The sequence below is a fragment of the Mesoplodon mirus genome (genome assembly GCF_964341445.2).
Source record: "Mesoplodon mirus genome assembly, chromosome: 14".
Lineage (NCBI taxonomy): Eukaryota > Metazoa > Chordata > Mammalia > Artiodactyla > Ziphiidae > Mesoplodon > Mesoplodon mirus.
The window spans coordinates 65897397-65922575 of record NC_138990.1 but is presented as its reverse complement, the minus strand read 5'-3'; the positions used below and the strand labels follow the sequence as shown (position 1 = coordinate 65922575).

Below are 25179 nucleotides of genomic sequence, written 5' to 3'. Positions count from 1 at the left end.
GGGAAGTACTGCCGGCAGTGGAGAAATTCATGGTCTTATTCTAAGTGATACAATGAAACTACTGTACCTACTGCATCCTGTAGGATGTCTGGATTTCAATTGGTGATCTCCACTCAGGCTCGGAGTTACACTTGGGCCACTACCTGGCAGGTTTTCACGTTTGTTCTTGTCAGATTTCACTGGATGGGAAGTCTTATGAGGATGTTTCCTGAACCAGGAATATCTCCCAAAGTACAGTTCCCCAGATCACAGGTGTTTGAGATACCCGAGAAGAGATTTTACTTAGATAAATATTGGACAAAGGGGTTTGCAAAGAGCAGCCATTGATTTGAAGAAGTCCTTTAGATTCCCTCTTAAAATTGTCCTCTCATCTCTTTAGAGCTAAGCATTTAAAATGAAGAGGAGACAAACCTCTACTCTTTTCAAACGTCATAATGTACTCCCTCCCTCCCTCCCATCCTCTTACCTACTTTTTTATAAAATTGAAATCTCCTAAAATCTAACCTCTGCCTGCCTTTCTCCTCTTGAAATGGCTGTCAGAGCAGTGACATGCTTCAGTGAGTGGGTAGAAAGAAGCCAGAGGAATGTCTACATGGTGAGAGGGGTGTGTGTCTGTACAGCTGAAAGAAGAAAGAAGACAAGCTTAGAACATTAAACATATCAGAAAAATGTAATGGTTTAATTATAAAGGTCTCTGTAGATGACGACCAAAAATCTTCATACATTTCCCAAACTATGAGATAGTTTAAAAAAAGAAAAGGAAAAAAAAACCCCTACCAAGTCAAAGATTTCATACTCTTTAAAACATTTGCAGTGTTAGAAACATTGATGATATTTTGTTTTTAATGGCTCTAAAATTAAATCCATCATAAAAACCCATAGACAGAATGTTTTAACAAAATGGCCTAATGCATGTCTGCTTGATCCTACCTTAAATTTGGGGCTGTCAGTCCTTAGCGCTGGAGGTCGTCTTGCGGGCCTTACAGTCCACTGACCTCGTTTTACAGATAATAGGACTGACTTGCTTTAGGCCACACGGTGTCCGGCTTCATTTACAGTTTCTGTGGCCCTTCTTTGTCACAAGCATTATGGGGGAAAAAGAAGACTTTAAGACATTCTAGTTGAAGTGCATCTCTTAGAATCATTAAAATACAGATTAAAATGTCATTTTGAGACCTCAGTGATATCTAAAGTTTTCTTATTCCAGGAGCGGCTTTGTCACCATGCTGCTGCACTGAACAGATAGTGGTCCCCTAAATTCTATTTTCCCTCTGGGCAGGTGCCTTTGGCTTTTTCTTTTTGTGTGCCCTCCTCAAGTTAATGACCTCCTTTCAGTTCCCACTGGTTTACCTTCAGCCATGCATAAACCTCTGAGAATGAAGCTGACATTGCTTAGGAGAAAATGCAGTGATTTTGACAAAGCACCTATAGGGTTCAGGACATCACTTATAATAAATCAGTTCCCTGGCCATATTTTGTCTTAGGAAAGAAAAATAGATTTATTTTCTACTCTTTTTCACACCTACCTCAACTACTTTCCTATGCTCATATGGCTGAGAAACAATTTCTGTGATCTCTGTATTTCTAAATATATCATATTAGGCAAATTTTACCAGATAACAGATAATGACACAATCATAATATAATGGCTAATATTTACTGGCTGCTTACTCTGTGCCGGGCACTGTGCTAAGAGACTTACATATATTATGTCACTTATTCTTACAAATACTCATTTTACAGATGAGAAAACTGATGCTCAGAGGCGTTATGCTCCTGGCCCAATGTTACCCAGCTAGTTAATAGTAAAGCCAGGATTTGAACCCAGGAATTAAAGCCCAGTATCTTAACCACCAAGGGTTCTCTTTCCACAATGAATCTGACCACAGGAGTACTTTCTTCTAAGAAATAATTGCTGACAGCCAAAACAAAATTTTACTGGAGGAAAGTTATTTTAGGGTTTCTAGTTCAAATCCATAGTGTTTCATTTATCTACAAAAGAAAAAACTGGTTGTTTTGTGTAAGAGGTTTTACATTTTATGAAACTGAAGAGGCTGGCCTTGATTAAACAGCTGTATCTCAGCCTATCCTTTGTACTTCCAGGGCATTTAATCTTAAATAATTTGTGTGCAGTTGACAAGCCCCATCTTTCTAATTGAAAAAAATCTTCCTGCCTTCCAATTACAAGTAGAGGAGAGAGATTGAAGTCCATTGAAAATGAGGTTAGAATGCAGTAGTAATCAGAGTTACTCTTCTTCACTGAAGGATAGGGAACTTTATCAATACCATTTACAGGCTATATCAGACCATGTAGGAGACATTTATTTATTTCCTCTTTCATAGACCAGTCTAAATATTAAGAGGAATACACTAAAAGTCAAAGTTGGTATGAGGAGGTAGAAAATCCAGCTGTACCACATATTTCTCTGACTTTCAGAAATCAAGAACTGGGAAAAGAAGTCTTAGAATATATATAAGTTCCTATTAGGAAGAATAAGCCTAAATGTTGACATTATGACTTAGAAAGGGCTTAAGATTCTCATATCTGGGAAAATGGCAAAATGCCATTTGTAAGGTACTGTGAGTCTGTTCGTACGTTTCATTTTCCTTAGTCTCACAACTGAGTGATATCCATCAGTGGCCCTCTCTGTTTTTGTAGCTGTTAAACCATTCTTCTGTCTTAAATGCTACACAGCTGCCACAAAAGAACTCTTTAGTATGCGTGATAACAGAATATGACCTCTAATTTATCAGAGTACGTTCTGTATTTTCTTATCTGCTTGTCCCTGTTGCTTTTCATTTCTTGCTGCTGGTTTTTGATATGATACTTCAGTGTTTTTTGCATTAGGAACCCAACAGCCTAGAAGACTTCGGGAAGAACCTGTAAATATTACCTACAGGCAATGACACCCAAAGTTCACAAGATTACCTTTATTTCTAATTCTTCTGATGGAACAATATCCAAAATAAAATTTTTGAATGTAAGTAGCTAATAGGAACACATGCTCTTAGAAATCTTTGTACAAAGGCACACTAGATATCTTAATGTAGTTCCACATAACAGAGGGACATGAAGGGAGAAATTTCTTAAGCCAGTTAGAAATGTGCTGAGCTTCTAATTTCTTCCCCAAAGCACTGTTGAACTCTGCTGTAGACGTGGCTTTCCATGCCCAGCATCACAGCAGTCTCACATGAAGATATCGTCTAACTGGATACAAAGGCCTGCTGTTTCACAGGAGCTGGGGTGGCTTCTGAAGCATTAGTCACGAATATAGCATCACCTACTTGAGCAGTCTGTCCTCTTTCTAGCTGTATAAATGGGCTGACTGACAGGGGACTTGGGTGTGCCACCCTTTCTTGCTATAACATTGAATTAAGACTACATTTAATTTGTAGAAAATGCTTTTTTGTTTAAGAAATGGAGCAAAATTGGAATACCTATAAATACAATATCAATAATATTAAATTAAAATTTGAAAAAGATCACTCATGATCCCTCCATCCTAACACAAATATTTTCATTTTGCATATTGCCCTCAAATTCTTGCCAACAAGCATAGTATTTTTTAAAATAAATTTTAAATTTTATTTTATTTTTTTATACAGCAGGTTCTTATTAGTCATCAGTTTTATACACATAAGTGTATACATGTCAATCCCAATCACCCAATTCATCACACCACAAGCCCCACGCCCCGCGACTTTCCCCCTCATGGTGTCCATACGTTTGTTCTCTACATCTGTGTCTCAACTTCTGCCCTCTAAACCGGTTCATGTGTACCATTTTTCTAGGTTCCACATACATATGTTAATATACAATATTTGTTTTTCTCTTTCTGACTTACTTCACTCTGTATGACAGTCTCTAGATCCATCCACGTCTCAACAAAAGACTCAATTTTGTACCTTTTTATGGCTGAGTAATATTCCATTGTATATATGTGCCACAACTTCTTTATCCGTTTGTCTGTCGATGGGCATTTAGGTTGCTTCCATGACCTGGCTATTGTAAATAGTGGTGCAGTGAACATTGGGGTGCATGTGTCTTTTTGAATTATGGTTTTCTCTGGGTATATGCCCAGTAGTGGGATTGCTGGGTCATATGGTAATTCTATTTTTAGTTTTATAAGGAACCTCCATACTGTTCTCCATAGTGGCTGTATCAATTTACATTCCCACCAACAGGGTTCCCTTTTCTCCACACCCTCCCCAGCATTTGTTGTTTCTAGATTTTCTGATGATGCCCATTCTAACTGGTGTGAGGTGATACCTCATTGTAGTTTTGATTTGCATTTCTCTAATAATTAGTGATGTTGAGCGGCTTTTCATGTGCTTCTTGGCCATCTGCATGTCTTCTTTGGAGAAATGTCTATGTAGGTCTTCTGCCCATTTTTGGATTGGGTTGTTTGTTTCTTTAATATTGAGCTGAATTAGCTGTTTATATATTTTGGAGATTAATCATTTGTCCATTGATTTGCTTGCAAATATTTTCTCCCATTTTGAGGGTCGTCTTTTCGTCTTGTTTATGGTTTTCTTTGCTGTGCAAAAGCTTTGCAGTTTCATTAGGTCCCATTTGTTTATTTTTGTTTTTATTTCCATTACTCTAGGAGGTGGATCAAAAAAGATCTTGATGTGATTTATGTCAAAGAGTGTTCTTCCTATGTTTTCTCTAACAGTTTTTTAGTGTCCGGTCTTACATTAAGGTCTCAAATCCATTTTGAGTTTATTTTTGTGTTTGGCGTTAGAGAGTGTTCTAATTTCATTATTTTACATGTAGCTGTCCAGTTTTCCCAGCACCACTTATTGAAGAGGCTGTCTCTCTCCATTGTATATTCTTGCCTCCTTATCAAAGATAAGGTGATCATATGTGCATGGGTTTATCTCTGGGCTTTCTATCTTGTTCCATTGATCTATGTTTCTCTTTTTATGCCAGTACCATATTGTCTTGATTACTGTCGCTTTGTAGTATAGTCTGAAGTCAGGGAGTCTGATTCTTGCAGCTCCGTTTTTTTCCCTCAAGACTGCTTTGGCTATTCGGAGTCTTTTGTGTCTCCATACAAATTTTAAGATTTTTTTTGTTCTACTTCTGTAAAAAATGCCATTGGTAATTTGATAGGGATTGCATTGAATCTGTAGATTGCTTTGGGTAATATAGTCATTTTCACAATATTGATTCTTCCAATCCAAGAACATGGTATATCTCTCCATCTACTTGTATCATCTTTAATTTCTTTCATCAGTGTCTTATAGTTTTCTGCATACAGGTCTTTTGTCTCCCTAGGTAGGTTTATTCCTAGGTATTTTATTCTTTTTGTTGCAATGGTAAATGGGAGTGTTTCCTTAATTTCTCTTTCAGATTTTTCATCATTAGTGTATAGGAATGCAAGAGATTTCTGTGCATTAATTTTGTATCCTGCAATTTACCAAATTCACTGATTAGCTCTAGTAGTTTTCTGGTGGCATTTTTAGGATTCCCTATGTATAGTATCATGTCATCTGCAAACAGTGACAGTTTTACTTATTCTTTTCCAATTTGTATTCCTTTTATTTCTTTTTCTTCTCTGATCGCTGTGGCTAGGACTTCCACAACTATGTTGAATAACAGTGCTGAGAGTGGACATCCTTGTCTTGTTTCTTATCTTAGAGGAACTGCTTTCAGTTTTTCACCATTGAGAATGATGTTTGCTGTGGGGTTGTCGTATATGGCCTTTATTATGTTGAGGTAGGTTCCCTCTATGCCCACTTTCTGGAGAGTTTTTTTCATTAATGGGTGTTGAATTTTCTCAAAAGCTTTTTCTGCATCTATTGAGATGATCATATAGTTTTTATTCTTCAATTTGTTAATATGGTGTATCACATTGATTGATTTGCTTATGTTGAAGAATCCTTGCATCCCTGGGATAAATCCCACTTGATAATAGTGTATGATCCTTTTAATATGTTGTTGGATTCTGTTTCCTAGTATTTTGTTAAGAATTTTTGCATCTGTATTCATCAGTGATATTGGTTGGTAATTTTTTTTTTTTTAATAGTATCTTTGTCTGGTTTTGGTATCAGGGTGATGGCGGCCTCATAGAGTTTGGGAGTGTTCCTTCCTCTGCAATTTTTTGGAAGAGTTTGAGGAGGATGGGTATTAGCTCTTCTCTAAATGTTTGATAGAATTCACCTGTGAAGCCATCGGGTCCTGGACTTTTGTTTGTTGGAAGATTTTTAATCACAGTTTCAGTTTCATTACTTTTGATTGGTCTGTTCATATTTTCTGTTTCTTCCTCGTTCAGTCTTGGAAGGTTATACCTTTCTAAGAATTTGTCCATTTCTTCTAGGTTGTCCATTTATTTGCATACAGTTGATTGTAGTAGTCTCCTAGGATGCTTTGTATTTTTGCGGTGTCTGTTGTAACTACTCCTTTTTTATTTCTAAATTTAGTGATTTGAGTCCTCTCCCTCTTTTTCTTGATGAGTCTGTCTAATGGTTTATCAATTTTGTTTATCTTCTCAAAGAATCAGCTTTTAGTTTTATTGATCTTTGCTGTTGTTTTCTTTGTTTCTATTTTATTTATTTCTGCTCTGATCTTTATGATTTCTTTCCTTCTGCTAACTTTGGGTTTGTTTGTTCTTTCTCTAGTTCCATTAGGTGTAAGTTTAGATTGTTTATTTGAGATTTTTCTTGTTTCTTGAGGTAGGCTTGTATAGCTATAAACTTCCCTCTTAGAACTGCTTTTGCTGCATCCCATAGGTTTTGGATTGTCGTGTTTTCATTGTCATTTGTCTCTAGGTATTTTTTAATTTCCTCTTTGATTTCTTCAGTGATCTCTTGGTTATTTAAACGTATTGTTTAGCCTCCATGTGTTTGTGTTTTTTACATTTTTTTCCCTGTAATTGATTTCTAATCTCATAGCATTGTGGTCAGAAAGGATGCTTGATATGATTTCAATTTTCTTAAATTTACTGAGGCTTGATTTGTGACCCAAGATGTGACTTATCCTGGGGAATGTTCCTTGCACCCTTGAGAAGAAAGTGTAATCTGCTGTTTTTGGATGGAATGTCCTATAAATATCAGTTGAATCTATCTGGTCTGTTGTGTCATTTAAAGCCTCTGTTTCCATATTTATTTTCATTTTGGATGATCTGTCCATTGGTGTAAGTGCTGTGTTAAAGTCCCCCACTATTATTGTGTTACTGTCTATTTCTTCTTTTATAGCTGTTAGCAGTTGCCTTATGTATTGAGGTGCTCCTGTGTTGGGTGTATACATATTTAGAATTGTTATATCTTCTTCTTGGATTGATCCCTTGATCGTTATGTAGTGTCCTTCCTTGTCTGTTGTAACATGCTTTATTTTAAAGTCTATTTTATCTGATATGAGTATTGCTACTCCAGCTTTCTTTTGATTTACATTTGCATGTAATATCTTTTTCCATCCCCTCCGTTTCAGTCTGTATATGTCCCTAGGTCTGAAGTGGGTCTCATGTAGACAGCAATATACATGAGTTTTGTTTTTGTATCCATTCAGCAAGCCTGTATCTTTTGGTTGGAGCAGTTAATCCATTCACGTTTAAGGTAATGATTGATATGTATGTTCCTATGACCATTTTCTTAATTGTTTTGGGTTTGCTTTTATAGGTCCTTTTCTTCTCTTGTGTTTCCCACTTAGAGAAGTTCCTTTATTAGAGCTGGTTTGCTGGTGCTGAATTCTCTTAGCTTTTGCTTGTCTGTAAAGCTTTTGATTTCTCCATCGAATCTGAATGAGATCCTTGCTGGGTAGAGTAATCTTAGTTGTAGCTTCTTCCCTTTCATCAGTTTAAGTATATCATGCCACTCCCTTCTGGCTTGTAGAGCTTCTGCTAAGAAATCAGCTGTTAACCTTATGCGAGTTCCCATGTATGTTATTTGTCATTTTTCTCTTGCTGCTTTCAGTAATTTTTCTTTGTCTTTAATTTTTGCCAGTTTGATTACTATGTGTCTCGGTGTGTTTCTCCTAGGGTTTATCCTGTATGGGACTCTCTGCGCTTCCTGGACTTGGGTGGCTGTTTCCTTTCCCATGTTAGGGCAGTTTTTAACTATAATCTCTTGAAATATTTTCTCTGGTCCTTTCTCTCTCTCTTCTCCTTCTGGAACCCCTATAATGTGAATGGTGTTGTGTTTAGTGTTGTCCCAGAGGTCTCTTAGGCTGTCTTCATTTATTTTCATTCTTTTTTCTTCTTTCTGTTCCACAGTGGTGAATTCCACCGTTCTGTCTTCCAGGTCACTTATCCGTTCTTCTGCCTCAGTTATTCTGCTATTGATTCCTTCTCGTGTAGTTTTCATTGCAGTTATTGTATTGTTCATCTCTGTTTGTTTGTTCTTTAATATTTCTGGGTCTTTGTTAAGCATTTCTTGCATCTTCTCCATCTTTGCCTCCATTCTTTTTCCGAGGTCCTGGATCATCTTCACTATTATTATTCTGAATTCTTTTCCTGGAAGGTTGCCTATCTCCGCTTCATTAGTTGTTTTTCTGGGGTTTTATCTTGTTCCTTCATCTAGTACATAGCCCTCTGCCTTTTCATCTTGTCTATCTTTCTGTGAATGTGATTTTTATTCCAGAGGCTGCAGGATTGTAGTTCTTCTTGCTTCTGCTGTCTGCCCTCTGGTTGACAACTCACTTCTGAGTGCCAAAGTTTCAGCCCACAGTGGCCAGCAGTGTCTTCAGCTTGGGAATCCCCACTGGATCGTCAGCAGAACCATCCAACTTGACAGTCCAGTGGTTAAGACTCCGCGCTTCCACTAAAGGGGGTGCAGGTTCGATCCCTGGTTTGAGAACTAAGATCTCACATGCTTCTAGGGTTGGAGGTTCTCCTGCAGAAGCGGGGGGTGGCTGTGGCTCACCGTGGGGACAAGGACACTGGCAGCAGAAGTTCTGGGAAGTACTCCTTGGCGTGAGCCCTCCTAGCGTCTGCCATTAGCCCCACCAAAGAGATGGCATAATATTTTATTCAATAGTTTTAACATTGTGTGTATTACAAGTTTCACTTTGCATGGCATACATATTTTAACCATTTTTATTTGTATTTGCAATTAGTTTGAGTCAAAATATATTCTTTTAGAGAATATATTTACTTAAAAAATAGAGGTAGGAGTGTAGAGCTTTATGAAGTTAAAGAGAATAATCAATTATCAACTTTATGGGGGTTAATATCCACATTACAACACATTTTTATCTGGTCTTTATTTCAATAAAACTTAGACTGCTTGTGATCTAGGTAAAATTCTTTGGTTTCTATCACACCTTCTTTGCCTGTTCTAATCCAATGCCCTCTCTGAACTTCTGTGGCAACTACAGTTCAAGCAGTGGTTAATTGTATACGTATGCATAGTTATCTGTTATCTTGAACTTCCGTTTAACTCTCCTCATTTTGGCCCTTGACTCCCCAGCCAAAATCTAAGCCCTTTAATCATAGTCTCTATGTGATGTATTGATGTATGCCTGAAACAATACTTTGAGTACACAGTGCTTATATATTAACTTCTGAGTCAGATTGCTCTCCTAATGTATAGCTAAGCTGTACTAAAGAAACAAAGGATTTGGGGCTTCCCTGGTGGCGCAGTGGTTGAGAGCCCACCTGCCGATGCAGGAGACATGGGTTCATGCCCTGGTCTGGGAAGATCCCACATGCCGCAGAGCGGCTGGGCCCGTGAGCCATGGCCACTGAGCCTGCGCATCCAGAGCCTGTGCTTTGCAACAGGAGAGGCCACAACAGTGAGGGGCCTGCGTACCACAAAAAAAAAAAAAAAGAAAAGAAAAGAAACAAAGGATTTGACTATTGGAACTAGAGAAGGAAGGTGAAGTCTTTTGGGTACATGAGATATGTCTAGGAAGAGTAGACATGGATGCATGCCTTGGGCTATCGATGAGTGCCATGAGAGCAGAGATAAGAGGTGGGCAAGGAAGAAAAGACTGCAATGTGAAGTCCAAGCAAAATTCACTTTATGTATTTTCAAATATATATATATAGGTATGTATATAAAACAGTGAACAGATGGACCACATATAGTCTTTACTTGCAAGGAACCCATAATCTAGAATCAGTTACATGAAACCATTTCATCGCAATTACAGTTACTGCTACTAAGTGTTACAAGGATGCATAATGGAAGGCTTTAGGTTAATTTGGTGGAGGGATCCAGAGAATGCTTTCTTGAGAACCATATAAGCTAGTATCAAAAGAAGAAATAAGTTGGCCAGACTCAGATGTCTGTGTCTGTGTATGTGTGCGTGTTGGGATGGGTGGGAGTGTTGAGGTGTACACAGAAATGCAGGAAATTTGCAAAGCAAGGTGAATGGCACCTTCGAAGAGGATTAGCTTGGTTGTAGAATTTGAAAGAAGTCCACAGTGACTAGAATTTAAAGAGTTAGAAATAAATGGTTCGAGATGAAACTGGAGAAGTAGGCAGGAGCCAAATGGATATATATGTTTGTTATGTACGTATCTTAATGATACAGCAAATCATGTAATACATAGGACAAATATTTTCATTAGAACAGCTATATTTTTTTCACAACTTTGTCCCTTGAGGAGTGTCAATAGTGTTCAAAATCTACTTAATTTGAGCCTTGCCAGCTAAATTAGATATTACTGTATTGTATGGTTTGTATAACAACTACTCGTACAGCATGTAGTTGGAAATTATGTGATAATGCTGCTTTTAAAACTAGAGTAATTTTGCAAAACTTTGTTAAACTTTTACTTTGCTTTATGGGCCTAGGCATATCCAAATGACATGTTCTCATTTAAAAACAAAAAGTCTAAAAATGGATTCCTAATCTTCTCTGGAAGTATGTACAGCATTTAAGAACCCTTTTGTGTTTCCTTTCCCAGCGTTAAAAAAGAGGAAACAGGAAATCTTCAGAAGAAGCGAGTATCTTTGTTTTCACTTTCATATTATTCTGAACAAATGTTGGTTTCATAAAGTTGCCTTTCCTTATTGTTTTCCAAGTATATTACTATGTCTTAGCAAAAACTGCCACTTTTATTTCTGAAGAGAAATTGTACATCAGGGGAGATCTGTGAAAATGAGAGGAGAAAAATATGTTAGCGAAGTTCATATAGCTTGTCTCTACTGACCAATAGTCATAAAAATATGATTACAATTTTATTTCCCTTTGTTTTCTGAGCACCACCATGAAATTTAACTCCAATTCAAGGATTTGAGTTTTATTACTCCTTGCTGCTTACCTTGATTCTTTGAAATTACTCTTGTTTCCTTGAAGTCTACTGATTTATAAAAAATTAATATACTATAGTGTGACCAATATTATTGGTTAGGTGGGAAAGTAAAACTATCCTGAATTCAATCAAAATTGAGGGTGCTACACTTTTAAGTATGAATTATCAGATTTTCCATCTTATTCTTCACCTGTGGAACCTTGTTCGTAATATCCATTATGTACAGTCCCTTATACCCAAATGGCCACACCAATTAGAGCTAGAACCTATCAATTGGTAGTAGTGTTACTAGATGGGGCCTGCTTCTTGTCAAAAATACTGAATCTTGAAACTGATATAATGTTATATATCAATTATATTTAAATTTAAAATAATTATTAATTAAAAAATATACTGAATCCTTCAACAGTTCAAAGAAAAGTAAACCAAATTTTACATACCGTTTTATTGCTTGAAAATTACGTCAACAGAGACATGTATGTTGCTGGTGACATTTTCAGTGGAGGTAACAACAATTTTAACCCACATAAAATTAACTGGAGGAAAAAGAAAGTAAATCAAAAGAAAAACCTCATTCCACATTTATTAGGGTAAAGGAAGTATGCAACTAAATTATTATCCTTTATTCAGTGAGAAGCTCTGGCTTTATAAACCTGATTTATGTATTCAGTAGATTACTGTAGTTGATTTGCATGCTTTTTAAAAAGTTGAAACTCGGACACTTTTCATAATTCCAAAATGAATTGGTCTTTCACAAGTGGGTCATTACTGCTTTATCCTTACCTCTGATTTAGGATACTTGAAGTTGAAAATAGTTTCTTGCCTTTCATTTGATTTCAATTTTCAGATACATTTTCCTTGTTTCTAACCTCTTCTATCTGTATAGGCCTGCAACCTTTGACTGTCCAAAGAAAGTCCGTGTAGTGTTTCTACATCCCAGCATGCTTGGTATCAGATCCCAACACTTTCCAAAGAAAAGTAAGGGTCATCAGAAATTATATTTATCTTTGACCTTTCCTGATCAAATGGGTTGTTTTATGTCCTTTATATTGCATGTAAAGTTTTAGAAGCATATCAAACTAAGGACAGGATTAAATAAAATGAATACAATCATGCAGAGTTACTGGATATGTTATAAACAACATATCACCATGAATTTGTAAAGGAATGAAATGCATTTAGGGCAGTTTCTTAAAATAATGTACTTCATTTATGCCTTTCCATGTGCAGCTTGTTAATGAAAATCATGAGGTAGAGGCAAAGTGTGGGCTTATTCCTGGTGAACTTAAACAATCAGAGCTATTTTGTATCCAATACTATAAGAGGGATTTGGGAATCATCTGTTAGGAAGACATTGTCACTCTATTTAGATGTGCCTTTGTTTGTTGATAATGTACTTATATACAATTTTTTTTTTAATTTATTTATTTTTGGCTGTGTTGGGTCTTCGTTGCTGTGTGCAGGCTTTCTCTAGTTGTGGTGAGCAGGGGCTACTCTTCGTTGTGGTGTGTGGGCTTCTCATTGTGATGGCTCCTCTTGTTGCAGAGCACAGGCTCTAGGCACCTGGGCTTCATTAGTTGTGGCACGCAGCCTCAGTAGTTGTGGCTCGTGGACTCTAGAGCTCAGGTTCAGTAGTTTTTGCACCCGGGCTTAGTTGCTCCATGGCATGTGGGATCTTCCCGGTCCAGGGCTCGAGCCCATGTCTCCTGCATTGGCAGGTGGATTCTTAACCACTGTGCCACCAGGGAAGCCCCTATATACAATTTTGTCACAAGAAAAGTCATTAGTTTTATATTCTAGTAGAAAAACAAAGGATTTGGAGAATAAAGTGAAGTAAGCGCCATCTGATTTCCTATCCATTATGCCAACTAAGAATAAAGTCTGTCCTTGGATTTCAAAATCAAATATTTCAATTAAAAAAATACTCTCAACTAGAAGACATCTGAAATCTATGGGTTATGGGATTGTATGAGCCCATTTGTGTGGGTACCTGTCTTAAAAATTAGTGTGTCTTTTTATACCTATCTCTGCTGCCCACTCTGTTTTTTTCTTGTTGTTGTTCTTAGATCACCTGTTTGTTATTCATTGGGAATGGAGTGTATGTTCTTTTTTTAGCTGAGTCTCATCAAGAATTTTCAGAAGCTATTGTTGATTTAAATCATACCATATCGATCATGTTAATTGTTCTGTGAGTGCCAGTTAAAGGTATGGGGGCAAATTGTATGTCTGTGTGCATGTGGGTGTATATGTATTCTTGTGTTTTTATGTACTCTTTTCAAAATCATTCAAAAGGCTTCCATTTCCTCCAGCTGTATTATTTAAGACTTTTCTCTCTACTTTCCCTAGTAATAATAACTATGTTTATCTATTTTGTGGCACAGGGCAGTTATTATAAAAAAAATAATGAACTGATTGTACGGATGTTCAAATCAGTGATAATCGTTATAGACATAAAATTATAATTGAAATATTTGATGTTTCCTTTGGAAAGTACAAAGGGAGGCTTAGCTACATGTGATCTATCCTCTGGCACAAGTATTTGCTTTCCTGTGAATGTTGTTAGCCTGTGGAGATGAGATAATGGTGCCACAGAAGCTATCAGAATTTAAAACAAGATTTCCTTTGCTACTTCATTCTACAGATATTTCATAGGAGGTTCTATGACAGATATTGTGCAAACACTGAGAATACAACAATAAACACTACACATAATACCTGACCTCATGGAATTTCAGAGTTCAGAGAGAAAATATTTATTGAATATGCAATTACAGGGTCAGTGCTTGTTTCAAAAGGGCATGTATCAGGTGTCAGGAAAGCATATATTCAGGTGTCCTAATTTAACTTGGGGACATCAGGGAAGACCTCCTGAGGAAATAATGTTCCTGCCAAGAAGACTCCATTAATGAATCATGTTTGGCTAAGGAAAGGTAAGGATGGGATGGGATGGGAGTGAGGAAAATCTTTCAAGTAGAGGAGAGTACAAGTGCAAAAGTCCAGAGGTAAAAGGAGGGCTTTAGAAGAATTGAAATAATTCTCATGAGGATGGAAAGAGGAGAGCAAGGCAGTGACAGCCATGAGATGGGGCAGGGGAGGTGGGAAGAGACCAGATTATGGAAGTCATCAAAAGCCTCATCAGGTGGTCGAGATTTTATCCTGAAGGCAGTGGGAGGGTTATAATAGACAAGCGGCATGATAGGGTGTTGGCTGACATGTGGAGAATGGGTGGGATTGATTGTGGAGAGGATGCAGAGATGTCTGTTATTATATTGTAGTCGTAATTGGGCAAGAGGTGATTTGCAGCCTAGATTTGGGTGGTGTCTGAGCAAATAGATCATTTCTGATGATGGGAACACTCTAGCATGAAAAACAGCACAAGGAGCCACATAATTATAAAGTTGTCAGGAGAGGTATAATAGTGTAATTTGGTATGAGTGTTGCTCTACAAAGAGGTCCATAGAGCAAAGGGTATGTGTTTTTGAAAGTATTTAATTTGCTTATCAAATTATGTACATAAACATGTTCATTACACAAATCACATATAAACCAAAATACATATTCATCAAGAATCATGCTGCCATAAGACAAGTAATACTAAATTTTAGTATATTTTTCCAAATATATTGATATATGTATACAAGCACACAAAAGAGAACGTAAAATGTACACACTTCTTTTTTTTCTTTTTTTTTTTTTTCTTTTGCGGTATGCGGGCCTCTCACTGTTGTGGTCTCTCCTGTTGCGGAGCACAGGCTCCGGACGTGCAGGCTTAGCGGCCATGGCTCACAGGCCCAGCCGCTCCGCGGCATGTGGGATCTTCCCTGACGGGGGCACGAACCCGCGTCCCCTGCATCGGCAGGCAGACTCTCAACCACTGCGCCACCAGGGAAGCCCTGTACACACTTCTTGAAAACAAAGATAGGCTTGGAATTTATGCTATTTTATCCTTTTAAAAAATTATCAATATACCAAAAATATGTTCCCCTAGGATAAAATACTATAACATTTTAATAATTTCATAATACAGAGAGATAGATATCAATGTTTTTATTAAACTATATATTTTGTTCCACTTTGGTATTTACATTTTCAATTAAATACTAATGTATGAAGTATTTTCAGTCATATAAAACTTCAAAGGACAAATTGATAAGGTCTAAATGATAGTTCTTTTCTCTTTCTCTAAAAGTGTGTGACTAATATGGTGGGTTTATTGTGGTAAGTATAGTGTATACATAAAACTAGCCTAAGAAAACATTTATTAATTATTCTAAATCTGAGAAAAATGTGTCTTTTATCTTCCCTAGTAAAATGCTCCAGTCTTTTCTTGTGGGCAGTACTACCAACATTTCTTTCACCTATGAGTCCTCATGTGAGCTATTACCAAAATGTCTTAGTTCAAAATTCCACATTAGTTAATTTTTATAGAATAGAAAAACTTCTGGCATTATACACGATTGAGTGCTGAGATGGCAGTCTAGATTCTTCCTAAGTGCTTTATAGATCAAGAAAACAGTCATCTATTTGCAAGCATTATTCAAGGTCAATTTAAACTATGTTTTTATCAGATAATTTTTTATTCAAAGAATCAAGGCTCCCACTTAGTTTAGAGCTATGAATAGGGACCACTGTTGTGGCTTGTGTTTGTTCCTGAAGTTATCATGCCTTCTTTAGAATAGTTTAATAAAAAGCAAATATTTGAGCATGTAATTTTTTTCAAATGTCATACGCCTCAATCTGTCAAGTTTTAAATGAAACTGAAGGACACTCAAAGTCACTTTTGTCAAAGCCTTTTCCTATCATAACATATTTGATGATGCAAGATGTATTCCCTTGTGATGTCCAAGTGGTTGATAAACCAATTTGTGTGGAATATACAAGAACTATTCAGACTTTGTGGTTTCCTTAAATGAGATGAATAAGAATTTCTCTTTTCTGAATAGGACATAAAGTATGCTAGGCCTATTTTAGATGCTTCAGTGTGCCGAAGATGGTATTAAGTTTGGTGTTCATAAATTACTAATCTGGAATAAGAGATTGACTGTATTTTGAAAACTTAAACCTGTTTCACCTGAACATGTTTAACTAGTTAATAAGAAACATCAAAAAGACAAAACCCTGAGATCAATGTTCATTTTTTTGTAAAGCTATTATATGCTGTTTAAATTGGTTGTTCGGGTCTGTCTATAACATAAGTTTTAATAACCTAGCTCAAATGCAGATTTCTAATTTTCAATTAACATAGGAATAATTTTGTTTGCTAAAATAAAATAAATGAATGAATGACAAGTCTGAAACATGAAATGTTCTAGGTAGAGCTTTTTAAAATTCCAAATTTCAAAAAAATCATGTGGCAACTGTATAGCTCAAGCTTTAAGTATTAACTTTTAACCTTTGACCTTACAGATTTTAACCAATGAAATGTCTCTTTAAACTTTAAAGGAAACAATGATAACGAGCGCCTGGCGATTGCTAGACAGCGAATTCCATATCGACTTGGTCGAGTAGTTGATGAATGGCTACTCGACAAAGGTAAAAAACATTGATTAAAACTTCAAATAAAAAAATAATTTGAACATAACCAAGTAGTACTTCATTGTAACACTAATAAACATAAAAAATAAATTTTCCGTAAAACTAAATTAAAAACAAATTTAAAACAGTAAAATGTAGATAGTAATATTTGCATTCCTTGTATAATAATTTCTATACATTTTTAGACGTACCAGCTGTTTAATAATCTTACCCTGTTAACTTAAGGTTAAAGGGACTGTTAAATATAATCCACTAACTCAATCTATGAAGGTACTCACAGCAAGCATTAACCCAAAATGATAAATCATTTATAGATTATATTACATGTTCCAGCCTCTAAATTATTAACTAAAATATATGTAGTTCTGATATCTTCATTATGGTCCTGAAAAAAACAAAAAAAACAACTCTTGGTTTAAACTCTAGGCATCTTAAATAGTGGGCAATATGGATTGCCAGTCAAAATGAAGTCCCTTTAACGTTTGCAACCTTCTAAGAGCATTTGGGAACAAGCCCTAATTAAAACTGAACTTAAAGTTGTGTGCATGCTTTTTATGAACAGAGAGCAATCTGCTAAAACTGGATACTCAATTTGATGATATTGGTACTGTTGTGCTGAGGATTGCTGTTTGATGGAAATGTGCCATAATTTCTCCATCGGTTTGTGTATCATTCCTGAAGCTGCTTTTTACATCTGAAGCTATATTTTTTTTCATTTTGTTTTGTTTTAATAGACTTGCTGAAAGCCAATCAGAAAAATCTTTTTGGATTTTTTTTTTGTCTCTGACACGCTCAGTGTAAACTATATGTTTCTTTTCAGTGTATTTGCCGGAAAACAGAATAATTCAAATAACAATGGACTATTGCCTTCAAAAAATACACATTTCTAAAGAAGAGCATACAGATACCTGTGGCCATTATGTGAATTATGAAATTTTTACCATAAATTTAAAATCAGATTTCAGCTGCTATAGATGAGTTTCTACCAGTGGTAATTTTAGAATGACAAATACTTGAAATATTAAATATCTCATTTTTAATTAAACAATTTAGACTTAAGAGACCAACAGTATAAGATCTTGAGGTAAAAGGGGAAAGGAATCCTCTAAAAATTAATTTATACTACATATCTTTGATTGGTCTTTTAGCAAAAGCTCTGCATTTACAATAAGTTGAGAATTTACAAGTATTTGCCAATGATTATGCATTTCATGGACACCTCATTTATAAGCAATGAATTATGAGTCAAATGCCTCTCTTATAGTTTATTGCTCTCATTATCCACCCCATGAAAGATCTGTTTTATCATCCTTTGTAGAATGTAGAGTTCACAATCAACATTTTTGCATGTATGTAATATTATTTTTACAGGGCGTCAGCTCACAATCTTCAATAGCCAAGCAACCATAATAATTGGCGGGAAAGAGCAGGGCCAGCCCTTCCAGGGTCAACTCTCTGGGCTTTACTACAATGGCTTGAAAGTTCTGAATATGGCAGCCGAAAATGATGCCAACATCGCCATAGTGGGAAATGTGAGACTGGTTGGTGAAGTGCCTTCCTCTATGACAACTGAGTCGACAGCCACTGCCATGCAGTCAGAGATGTCCACGTCAATTATGGAGACCACCACGACCCTGGCTACTAGCACAGCCAGAAGAGGAAAACCCCCTACAAAAGAACCCATTAGCCAGGTGAGTACCCAGATTTCATTTCTTCTTTCTGGATCTGTGATTATGAAAGTGGACTTTTCTGCATATGTTTCTTTTCTAGAATGGGATTATTTCTGATCTCAAGCATTATGGCTTTTTTAAGACTTGCTTAATATAATGGATTCAGTTTGAGGATGAAATGTGTATATGCTGTTGGTTTGTGGTTTGTGAACTTTTAGTGATATATACTGCTTTGTGATGATTTGTGTGTGGTTAGTTGATGGTCTTGATTCAATAACCTTGGTCTAGCCCAAGCTGAGGGGATTGTCTACTAATTACACAGGTTTTTCACTTTTTAAGTTAAATGAACAAGTCAAATAGTGAAGTACCTGAAAGGCCTTGTTTGAGCTCAGCACTTCATCAAAATAAAATAAAAGCAAATTTGAACATCTTAAAAAATAAATTGCCTATAGCACTTCTATTGTATTTTGAAGTCTGAAAATTTTGAATTGGTAGGCATGTGGCTCTCATCGTGAATAATAAGTCTACTATTTTACTGTTTATGGGAAAAACACACTGTTAGTTTATCTGAGGACAAAGACCCAAAATACGGTACTTAAAAACTGTCTTGGGCTAACATATTTCGTATGTTATATAGCTACCTGCCCTCACCCATATTTCACTTCAATGAGCTTATTTTTCAGTCTAAGATTTTTGAAAAACAATTTTTAAATGTCACACTTATACAACTAGGAGGTATATTTATTCCATCAAGATATACTTACTGATTGCCTACTATGTGTCAGGCACTGGCTTAATTATTGGCATTACATCAATGAAGTAGAAGAAAAAAAAAAAAACACTTGCCTCAGAGCTTACATTTTATAAAGGCTTTTAGAATGCTGTTGAAATTCTATTAAATTCTATTAGATTTCTGTTGACATTTATAGCCTTTGTACATATTCTATTGTTAATGCTTTCAGAATTGTGTGTTCTTCTTGGCTCAAACTTGATTGTTTGCTTTTGTTTCGTTTTTGGTAGTTAGTGAATGTCTCTAGTAGGTGCCATATAAAGCTTTCCAAATATATGATTCTTACTTTTCTAGAAAACAACGTACTAAAGAAGCAAGAATGACAATTATTTTTTAAATTGCTTTTATTTCAAATGTTTGAAATAGATCATGTGTCACATTTAGAAAGAGAGTAAAAGAGGATGAATTCTGTTCAGATCAGCACCTATCTACTAATTAACATATGTTTACCAGAGAAAGAAGAATATAGATTCTGATTTTTACTTTGAATAGGAAAGGGTGAGAGGAACAGAATAGAGGAAGAGAAAATGTCCTAGAAGAAGAGAGATGACCAAAAAGTTGTAAAGTCTGTAAAGTTATAAATGTAGTATTTCATATCATACACCTATATGCATCACTTTTTTCTTTCTTCTCTCTCCTTTTTTAAAATTTGCATTTGGCCACGAAGTAAAATGGGCTGTCTCACAGGGTGTTCATCAATATGTATTTACTGGTCACACTACATGTGCCATACACTGTTCTAGGCACTGGGGATACATTAGGAACACCAAACAAAAAACCCCTCCCTTATGAAATAGACATTTTAGTAAGAATGTGTGCTTAGAGTATAATCATTTTGTTGATTTTCTCTGTCTTGTTTGGGTTTATAAGATGGTTAATAATTGCACTTAGCCTCTTGGATAAAGACTTGTGTCTTTAGACAGATTGATGCATGCCCAACAGCTCCGTTTGATATTCTTTTCTAATACTTCACTAATGATTTGTTATTGTGTTTATTGGTTTACGGTTGATTTAACGATAAGCAGGTTATTAAGGCAAATCTGATATAGGAAAATGAAACACAGAGCTATGATAGACTATTTCCTTTATGTAAAATAATTCATAAGAGGACATTCTAGGACATTCGGAAATAGAAATGTTCTTGTGAATAAAATTTGAAATGATCAGATTTTTTTCTTAGTAGTCTTGTTTCATCGTTAATGAAATTACAGCTGCTTAAGTTGCTAGGTAAACCAGATGTATCCCAAAATAAGGAAAGAATTATCAGCCTTACTTTTATGTTTTTTATCAATTAGTACTCGCTATGTGTTAAGAAATTATGTTTTTTAAGTAAACATTTGTAAAATAGCTATTTCATTTGCAAGTTAAACACCTAGAAATGAAGAAATTAAAAATTTATGCATTAACTAATGTGAAAGGAAAACAGTTTAACTGCCCATTAATTGCCAATGAAAAGAGTCTCTTTTATTGTAAGCTATAACATGTTTAAAGATAACAGTGGTTTATGGAAGTAAATGATCTAATCAATTAATAATTACTTGGTTCATTTGAGGAGGTATTGACTTAAATAAAAGATTACTAAGTTCATTAAAAAATACATATTTTAAATCTTTAGATTTTTAACAGACCAATAACAGCGATTAAATAATATGGATTAATATACTACAAATATTCAACAACAGTGTTTTAAAGTTGTACTAAAAGTTTTTAGAATTCTCTCTTAAAAGGATATGTTTGTGATTACAGGTAATAGAATGTGAATGTATGGGGGAAAAACTACTAGGGAAGAAAGCAAATTATTTATTTTTGAGTAACAGAATAATTTGTTGTAAATTTACTTTACTTCACAGTTGATTTTTATCTTGCCCTCCAACTACAAAGAGATTACTGATATATGTAGAATTTAAATGTTTGTTACAATTGTCAAAGTTTTGACATTTAAATATGAAAGTGATTTGTAATGCTAATTCTAAGACTGTAACCTTTGACCTGCCTACTTTCATCAACCGCCTTACCAGATTGTGTACCAGGGAGGGTCATTTTATTTTTCAAAAGCCACACTGGACTGTTTTCTCAATCAAGGTGTATTTTCCTCAGCAATAGCTACAATGGCAGTGTACTTTAGGGTGATTGCATGTTTTAGAACTATGGAAACAGATTTTTGGTCAAGCGGAATTAAATTGGATTCATTTCAGATAGATGAGATGAGGTTTGTTCAGCCATCCTGCAGGGCAAGTAGTAGGGGAGAATTTTCGGTTTTCACAGAGTCAGAGAATATAAAAGAGTATTCACAAAATGTCATCCCATAAGATCCTGTTTACATTCCTGCTTAGAAGTAAGTACGCTTTAAAAAGAAAAAAAAAGGTTTTCTTCTCTGAATGACGATCAATTTTAAGACTGATGTTTACTTTAGGAAGATACGATCTATGTAATGAAATATTGAGTACATTTACCAATCTTTCTGATTAAATGACTTAAAAAAATGTGAATATAAAAATATTAATAGTACTTTTTATATGGATTATATGAAGTTGATAAAAATTTGTTTTACTTATGATATCTAATATCTAAATGTTTCCATAAGACCCACTCATCCTAAAAAAGAGAAACTTTCTGTAAGGCTAATCTCAGAAAGTGAATATTTGCAAATAATTAACAGTATTAAGTTCTTCAGGATGCTGAGAGCTTCTTGGGATTTTTGATGGCTGAGTGTTCCCTCCTCTTCTGAATAATCTGCCAATGTCTTACAATGTATGTGTAGATTTACTTAAATGAATAAAAGTAAGCCAACATGCAAAGGGCAATATTCATTCCCTTTGGTTGCCAGTTTGTAAAGAAAGGAAATTATTTCTTTTAAGATCAAGATTGTGAAATTTCTTTTGGTCTATGCTTTGTATCACATTTTGTGATATTGTGGTTCTTTCCTTCAAGAATATTTTACAAGTTATTTACATACCATAGACAATATGGATCCATAGTAATGCCTTTTGCCTAGAGGAGGTACGGTAAAATAGAAAGATCACAGCAAATCAGGAGACCCGTTTCCAATTTCAACACAACCACCTACCTTTTTTGTGTAACTTGGACAGGTGGGTTAACCTCGCTGCACTTTGGCCTTGCACTCTCTCTAAAATAAGTGGGTTTAGGTATCTCTTGAATTGTACTCAGCTCTAAAATTTCACTGACTCTAGTGATGATACTCTTATTTAGGTCTTCTGATGCTTATTTAATAAAGCATAGATTTCACCCTTGACTTTTACACAGTGTGGCATGCATCTCAGTTGGCCTGTATAGTCCTCTTGTGCACCTGGTATACCGATGTAATTATTAATAGTATCCTTTTCTGACTCTCAAAAGCATCCCATTTTCGTCTGTAAATTATATTCCATTCTACTTTTACAGCATATATAAAATCTATCTTTGCAAGAAAATCATACTTCATAAGAATAATAAATAGAGAAGCCCTGTCCTTTCATTCAGAGCAGAAGCTGATTCTGGTATCCTTACTTGGTTTCAAGAATCCATAGCCTTTTTCATCTTCTTTTCATCTCATTTCAAAAATCTTGAGAAGGGAGACAGAATAAGGCATTGAGAGATTCTGGTTTTTGACTGGAGGGACTATAGTTTGCAACCCTTAGTAAGAAATTAAATTGTAGACTGGGGCAGAATCCGTAAATATAAGTGAAATGTATTGGAACAATCTAGTTAGGCTTTTTTCGGAGTGGAGGTAGCAAACCTACTCAAGAAAAGGAATTATTGAGGATTTAAAACATTGGTAGGTGGTCAGGACGTGTATCTTCATTTCCTACTGAAGCCATTGGCATTTGATTCCTATGGAATGTTCCAAAAAGTATCCCAATTAGGATTCAAGCAAAAAAAAAGAGTGTTTGAATGTGTCAGATGCTGCTATTGCTTCCTAGTGGCTTTGGAGATACTCATAAGAAATTAATACTATTTGTTTGAAAAATGTAATCAGAGTGCACACATATTTCCATGAAAAATATCTAAAACTAACAAAAAACATATTGTAACTTCAAAGAACAAAATTTTATTTTTTTATTAAAAATATTAATTAACCTTAGCTGTGGCTTCATTATTAAAAAATAACTGCATTACTTATAATTATGTGTGTTCCTGATAACCACTCTGCATTTTAAAGTACTAGTGACATGAATAATTAGTTTTATTTTCTCTAGTCCAATCATTCTGCTCAACTCACTTAAACTAATGTACATTTCTACTGCAAATTTTAGTGCATACTGAAAAGAAAAACACTTGGGTGTAGATTTGAAAATATATACAAAGGCATATTCTTCTGAAACTAAGAAGAATGGTGCCAGATAAGAGAAGTGCAGCTCATTGTAATTTTAAATGTAGGTAAGCACTTCAGTTTAGAAGGTGTTTTTGCCCTCGTTGTGGGTAAGCAAAAGTTCTAGGATATATACATTTTAAAGAGTTTATTTTAAGAATTATTGGGTTCAGTGCATATTCTTTAGGGTCTGGAGGTTTCACTGGATGAAAAGGTGCTCTCTTGGTGGATGCAACCTTGGTTTTGAGACATCTTTGGACAAGGCTAGTTCTAGACAAAAATAGCCATCCATCCACTCATCCATCCATTTATTCACTTAACACATGTTTGCTGAGCACTTATTATATACCAGGCAATGTTGTTCTAGTCACCGGAAATACAGCATTGAATAAAATTAGATTTTTCTGTACAAAGCTCACATTCTAGTTAGGGGAGATGGACAATAAACATTAAAACAGCATACATGGGATGTCAAGTGCTATAGGAATAAAGCAGAGAGGGGAGGGGATGCTTGTGTGTTGGGGCTGGGGGGGGAAGCATAAGGTGGGAATCTTTTTTGAATAGATATGGAAAGATTATTAGTGATATGGCATCAATTATAAAAGAACATTGGGGGTGAGGTGGGGGGCGGGAACTGTGCATGCCCTGCCCTGTGTGGTCCTAAGGACACAAGACACTAAATAATAAGTGTCTTGTTAATTAAATCAGAAGAGTAGTCAAATTCTAGGGATGCATGTGAATGAGGAAGAAATGAAGACTCAGAAAGTACAGCTTGGTATTTTTCTTGTTATTTTACACGTGAGAAAAATTGAGGCAGAGAGAAACTAAATAACTTCCCCAAGGCTATGCAGCCAGCTTCTTTTCAGAGTACGTTGGGGTGATCTGGTCCTCTGCCCTTAAATATGTCCTCTGTTCAGAATCTCATCACTTCCTGCCTTCTCATATTCTAAACTAGCTTCCTTCTCATATTCTAAACTAGCTCAAACTTCTCATATTCTCATATTCTAAAGTAGCTCAAATGATCTCCACCCAGGTGACACGCTGCTCTTTCGAAAATGCAAATATGGGCCTTAATACATCCAGGTATTTAGGACAAAGAGCAGATTCCTTGGATGATTGTCAGGGTCCATTCTTCACAGCTGGCCTCCTATCTGCCTCACTAGAAGTTTTATCTCCACTCCTCCACTCTCTTTTCCCCTGATCCTGTTGAACTACTAACAGAAACCTCTAGAGGTCATGCTGTTTCACACCTCTCTGTCCTCTGCCTGGAAAGCCCTTTCCTTTTTTCACCTATCTATTTCCCTCCTTCATACTCCTGCCAATCTCTCTCATTCTGATTCTGCCTTCTGAGAGCTGACAGTCTGAAGAAGCAACACTGGCAAGGGCTGTTAGGGGGCAGTATTGCACAGGGGTCAAGGGCAGGACTCCAGGGGCCTGAATGCCTACTTAAATCTCAGCCTTACTTTCCCTACATACTGGCTATGTGCCCTAGGCAAGTTAGCCTCTCAATACCTCTGTTTCCCATCTGTAAAATGGGGATGCTGGTTTCATAAGCTTATTGTGAGGATTAAATGAGTCAGTATAGTATGTGAACTAAATACAATTACTGCTATTTGACAATTTGTATTACCAAAAAAAGAAAATTTCTTATGGTTCACCCTAAAATACGGAGAA

General features: G+C 35.8%; 1 protein-coding gene across 37 annotated transcripts in view; it reads left to right on the top strand.

Annotated features, from left to right (window-relative positions):
- Nucleotides 1–25179, top strand: part of NRXN1 (neurexin 1) — a gene marked incomplete at both ends in the record, with an annotated part of 1125847 nt that overhangs the window by 972413 nt on the left and 128255 nt on the right. For 25 of the 37 annotated variants that reach the window (XM_082643212.1, XM_082643205.1, XM_082643207.1 and 22 more), the window contains 2 exons: nt 16644–16733; nt 18108–18427. In XM_082643212.1, coding sequence (XP_082499338.1) covers nt 16644–16733; nt 18108–18427 — 410 coding nt within the window. The remainder of the gene's footprint in view (nt 1–16643; nt 16734–18107; nt 18428–25179) is intronic. The other 12 variants (XM_082643223.1, XM_082643222.1, XM_082643214.1 and 9 more) reach the window with 1 other exon arrangement.